We start from the raw sequence: 5772 nt of genomic DNA, 5'->3' as shown, positions 1-5772 counted from the left end.
AAGACAAAAAATAAAATAAAATAAAAATAAAACTGCCCAAAAAAAAAAAAAAAAACAGGAATCACTTACAGTAATGACTGGATAAAGGGAGCGCAGCCCTCACCAGTACTACCTCCATCTGCAGGTAACGGTCTGTTAAATGCTGGTGAGAATTTAGTACATGTACAATAAACTACACCTCACCTGTAACAACGTGTGGCTGGAGTTCTTCTTAAGAAAGGTCCGCCCTGTGCGCTCCCTCCAGGCCCGCGCTGCCGCCACCTGCGACTCCACCTGTGGCAGGGCATCAAGCCTCACGGGGATAGGGCGCCCCTTAGCAGATAAGCTTTCAAGCTGCTCCAAGTAAGCATAGTTGCTGCCACTCTGAAAAACAAAAGTAGATTCTCACACAATTTGAGTTCTCCTATGGAGTGTGGCAATATACTATTGGAAAAACTTACGACAAGTTAAGGGTTAACTTTTGTGTTTAAAAAAACCGAACCGTGCATTCCTAATATGTCCAGTATACCTATACCTACACTTCCGCACGGATTTGTAATAACCAGAAAAAGTTCATTCAAAAGTCAGCATGTCTATCCAAGGAAGGTCAAAACCTCACCGAATACCGAATCTTATACCCACTACCAATAATCTGACTCTGCAGGCTCTGCGCCTGCTCCTCCACCCGCAGCCTACACTGCTGTCCACTGCACGCTTCCTCCTTACGTAAGTTCCTTACCTTCGGATTAAAGGGCAGTCCTGACAAAATTTAAGTGACTTGCATTGTTCCGACAACTAGCATTTAAGTGACATTATACAACTTTAGAATAACTGTATTACGTTATATGAATGAGGCAACATATCAAAATTGCAAAAGGCCATCCTAATTAGCTTTATATTTTTTAAAAGGGCTTTCAGTTTAATAAAATTTTTAAAACAAACTGTCAAGCAGTGTTGTTTTTACTTTTAATTTACATAATTCATACGTACTTCTAATTTCACATATACAGCACATAGGGCACACCTACCAATGTCCATTACTCCTAGCTCACCACCATTTATTTGTGACTCATTATAATTTACATAATTAAACATCTTCCAATCTCCTACTAAAACAAGGGGGGACTAGAAGTATATAACTCACTGGTAGTGTGCTTGACATGAAAAAAAACTGTATAAATGAACACGTCAAAGATTTTATTTCATTAATGAGATAAGCAGTAAGACGTAAACAAACAGTTCAAAGGAACAGACATATAAATGCAATTAAGAATAAAGAAATTAACAGATGGAGGCAAGCATTTAATACTATTTAGGACAATGAAATCTATTTATTTTGTGGTACTGGGCAGGGAACCTCTCCTATAACCCTTTTTAAAACTTTGAGACAGGGACTCACTAAGCTACCCAGGTTGGCCTCAAGCTTGCAATTTTCCTGCCTCAACCTCCTGGGTAGCAGGTTAAAAACGTGTACCCACACACTCAGCTGGAATCACCTCTTGTGTGGAACCAACTGTCCATTACAAATTTAACCCCTTTCTGTGTACAAAGACCTGAAAGCTTTGGCTCTGGTAACCATCTTCATTATACATTACATAAAAAAGAGATGAGAATGAGTATGTTCCTTTTAAGTTCAAAGTTTCAATATTTCCATGTAGCGAAGTCATTATTATCTTTACAAGTCTACATTGCACTCCAGTAAAAGCTTATTTCTCATGTACTAACACATTACCCTATAAACTCATTCTGAAAGACACACTGATGCAAGTGGAAAAATAAACAGGCAAAGAACCTATACATTTCCAAAAAGAACAATGAGGTTCTTGTCCTATGAAATATTATAATGGGATAATGAAGTCATTATGGTACCACGGTAAGATAGTTAAATGGAATGGAATAAATCTTTTAAAAGTTCAGACACAGATCAGGCCAAGAATAACATTTACTACTATTCCGTGTTGTACCCAACTGTGGCCATTTGCTTACAGAGCATCATCTGTGTGAGCCTAGACACATCCTATTCCAAAGGTCTGTACCCTAAAGAAGGCTGCCTGCCAACAGAGCGCGCTCGCTTACTCAGAGCCTGCAAGTCAGCACGGCACCGAGAGAACAGACACGGTAGGAAAACAGCCCTTGAAAATTACAAATGGGCATATGACAGCCTGTCAACTTCATCTTTCAATTGTAATCTTTCAACTTAATCTTTCAGTTAAGAATTATCAGATTTTGAGAACAACCAACTGCCTGAAATACAGGTCAAAGACAAACAAAGGAACTGTCCTGATGAAAACAGAATCTCTGAAAAAAGCAGAAGAAATAGCGGCAGTTAAGTAGGTTTCAGAAATAGTCAAACTGAAAAGTCAGAAAGTAAAAGAGAAGTCATTGCAATTTGACACCTAGAATGCATTTTCTTGGAGAAGCAGTTTACTGCAGGAGGACTGGTTTTCTTTTTGTTGTGTGCATCTCCTGAATATAGCTAGAGAACCGGGGATGTAGCTCGGTGGTAGAGAGTTTGCCTAAGCAAGGCTCTGGGCCTGATTCCCAGTACCAAAAAAAAGACACAGAGAAAGGGAGGTGAGAAGGGAGAGAAAGAGAATGAGAATACTTATATACAGTACACTGTAGATGCTATTAACAGGTTTATAATTAAACATACCTTCAGCAGTAATTTCACTGTTTTGAATTTTTTTTCTTTTTTGAGACAGGGTCTGCACTATGTAGTGCAGGCTGGCCTTGAACCTGTTTATGTAGCCCACGCTGGCCTCGAACTCATATGGATCTTCCTGCCTCAGCCTCCTGAGTGCTAGGATTACTGACATGCATCACCATGCCTGGCACTGTTTTGAATTACACATGTATAATATGTATCTCCAACCAGAAAAATATACTATTTCAAAGGCCAGTAGCCTATGTTTCTCGATACCCCTTCTCTAACACAGCTGCCCTCAAACCTAAAAAGTACCAAGAATGCTGTGGTATTAGGTTAAGATTCATTTAGTTACTGGGCATGGTGGCGCACACCTGTAATCCCAGTACTCGGGAGGCTGAGGCAGGAGGATCGTTGCGAGTTCAAGATCAGCCTGGGCTACAAAGTGAGCTCAAGGCTAGACTGAACTGCATAGCAAGACCCTGTCTTAAAAAGACAAAAAATAAAAAAATAAAATTTAAAGATTCATTTAGTTGTATTTTTCTGCCTCTTATTTTAAAAATAATTCATGCACACAGGTAATAAACTTCCTTTTAGTAAGAGTTAAAAAGCTAATTCCATCAACTTATAATGTTGAAGTAGGTAATCTTTATTCTGAATTATGACATGGAAGACTAAGTGAATTTTAAGTACTGTTACTATTTTACTATGACTGTTCAATTATAAAGAACTGAAGACTTAGAAGACTCATCTGAAGTACTACCTGAGAAGTAGCTTATACAAGTCTTCTTACCTGAATAGCTTCCACTTTTGCTGTCCACTCTCGAGCCTTTTGTAAGGCTTCTTTGAGGGACAGCACGTTGGGCAGAAAAGCTGGAATGTTTCTGGCTTCATTGACAATGCTTTCTAAACTTGCCACACTGTGCCGAGGTCTAAAAGAACAACCAAAGCAAGGTCAGGTGCACGAGGTAAGGAAAGTTCAAGGGCTACTAAGATTTAAACAGCATTTTATAATCTGCAGAGAACTTTCATACAAACTTAATTCTTTTAAATTCATTTAATTTCTACCACAATCCTACTAGGGAGGAAAAGTAGCTACCATCTTTATTTCCATTTTACAGACAAGAAAACTTCAACTCAAAGGTTAAGATTTTCTTCCCCAAGTTCTTTAGTAAAGAAATGCCACATGTCAAATATGGAACCAATCTCGGCTCCAGGACCGTCAGCACTGCACTGCCTCTACTCTAGCTCTCACAATACCTGAAGGGGTCAGAGACGTGTATTTGATAGCAATGAGGAGAGCAGAAGACTGTGACTCCATTCATGCTGATCGCGCAATTTAATTCAACTACGCTCATTAATACCCAGTTACACGAAGATGAATAAAACATAAACCTTATTCTCAACTCATCAGAATACAAGGAAAGGATTACATATATTGGGAACTCAGAAGAACTGACCCTAGGTTCACAACTTTGGGGAGCAGTGATTAATTTTGCCTTCAAAGCTGAGAGGAACTTTGACCCAGGCCTTAAAGAAGTACAATTTTGTCAACGGAAAGATTAAAGAAACCAGTGAGTAAAGGTATGCACAAACATATAAAAAGAAGCTGGTACGGTTCAGGTTAAGGTGGGGTATATGGTGTGATGGACTGGGGCACAAGTGGAGAAAATAAGTGGATGAGATAGGAAAGAAAGACACAAGAGCTGAGTTCTGAGAAACATGAATTTCACTCACTATGTAAAGCAATGGGAAGCAACAAAGAGTGAGAGGGTTTCACCAGCCACGACTCCTACCATGTGCTGGCACTGACCTACGTCCCAGAGACTGCCAAGGAGCAAGAACGACAAACCTCTGCCTCGCGAAACGTGCTAATCTTGTGGGGAAGATCATTAATAAGGAATTACGGTGGACTTTGACTCAGTGGAATGATAAAGGAAAGGAAAAGTACTTCAAAATATAAAGACCTAATTCATTTGACAGGTTAAAGAAGGCATCCGAGAAATGACACCTAAACTTTTCCACCCTTTCTAAATAGGAGTTAGTCAGAGAAGGAGGCACCGGAGGCAGGGTAGGGCATGCTGGAGGGCACTACAGGGATGGGCAGAAGGCGTGCTCCACAGGAGAGCAGAACAGACATGCACTAAGGTCCGGGGGAAGAACATGGTGTGTGGGAGCCTTAGTTACTTTTTTCCCTGCTGGAACAAAACAGCCAACACCCACAAGTGGAAGGAGGGAAGGGTTATTTTAGCTCAGTTTGTAGGAGTCACAGTGTGGCACGGCACAGGAGAAGCAGGCCAAGATAAGGCAGAAGGAAGCAGCGAGCTTCCCTGCCTTCTGTCCCTTTTATTCCACTCAGGCTACGAGCACACTGGCTGGTACCGCCCACATCTGGCACGGGCCTTCCTATTACCCACCCGCAGAACGACGCTAAACCAATCAGTGGACCGATTTAGTTATCACACAGCCTTAATCCATACTCACACAGCCTGGGTACAGCCAGCTCCAAAAAGCCCCTCCTATTACAGTGAGGTTTTGGAGACAGCTATATACAACCACGACAGAGAGGAGCCAGAGTGGGGATAAATTACTAAGTTTGGAATGTAGAATATAAAAGAAAGACTAATACAACATGAGGCAAAATTATATAATTAAGCAAGGGGCTAGGTGAGAAACCGGGACTTCATTCTCAGGGAACAAACGGACTAGTGAGGGGCATTAAGCAAGGGAAGGAATAGTGACACCGGTATTTCAGGACAGTGGTAATGGCGATGTTAAGAACCAGTTAAAGAAGAGACCATGGATAAAGCCTGCTGCTATGACCTAGACCAGCTATGACAGCAGCCTAAGGAGACTGAAAGAGATAATAAACTTCCGAACAGCCTGGGGCCCGGGATATAGCTCAGTGGCACAGCACATGCCTGGCAGCGTTACGTGGCTGGCACAAGGTCCCGAGTTCAATTCCCAGTACCACTCCCACAAAAGACCTATGTGGTGTATACAACCAAACAGCCTAAGCAAAAAGACTCTTAAAAACAGCAGACAGGGGCCAGGGGTACAGCTCAGCAGCACAGCGCCTGCCTGGCAAGCACAAGGTCATGAGTTGATTCCCAGTACAAAAAACAAAACAAAACAAAACAAACCAG

General features: G+C 41.3%; 1 protein-coding gene across 5 annotated transcripts in view; it reads right to left on the bottom strand.

Moving 5' to 3' along the window:
* Kdm5a (lysine (K)-specific demethylase 5A) overlaps positions 1–5772 on the bottom strand; it is a 90740-nt gene that overhangs the window by 23639 nt on the left and 61329 nt on the right. For all 5 annotated transcript variants that reach the window (XM_013520164.1, XM_013520162.1, XM_013520163.1 and 2 more), the window contains 2 exons: positions 3420–3558; positions 184–363 (listed from right to left, as the gene is read on the bottom strand). In XM_013520164.1, the coding sequence (XP_013375618.1) occupies positions 184–363; positions 3420–3558 (319 nt within the window). The remainder of the gene's footprint in view (positions 1–183; positions 364–3419; positions 3559–5772) is intronic.

The sequence above is a fragment of the Chinchilla lanigera genome, unplaced genomic scaffold (genome assembly GCF_000276665.1).
Source record: "Chinchilla lanigera isolate Chin_1 unplaced genomic scaffold, ChiLan1.0 scaffold00053, whole genome shotgun sequence".
Lineage (NCBI taxonomy): Eukaryota > Metazoa > Chordata > Mammalia > Rodentia > Chinchillidae > Chinchilla > Chinchilla lanigera.
This window is presented reverse-complemented; position numbering and strand designations above follow the sequence as displayed.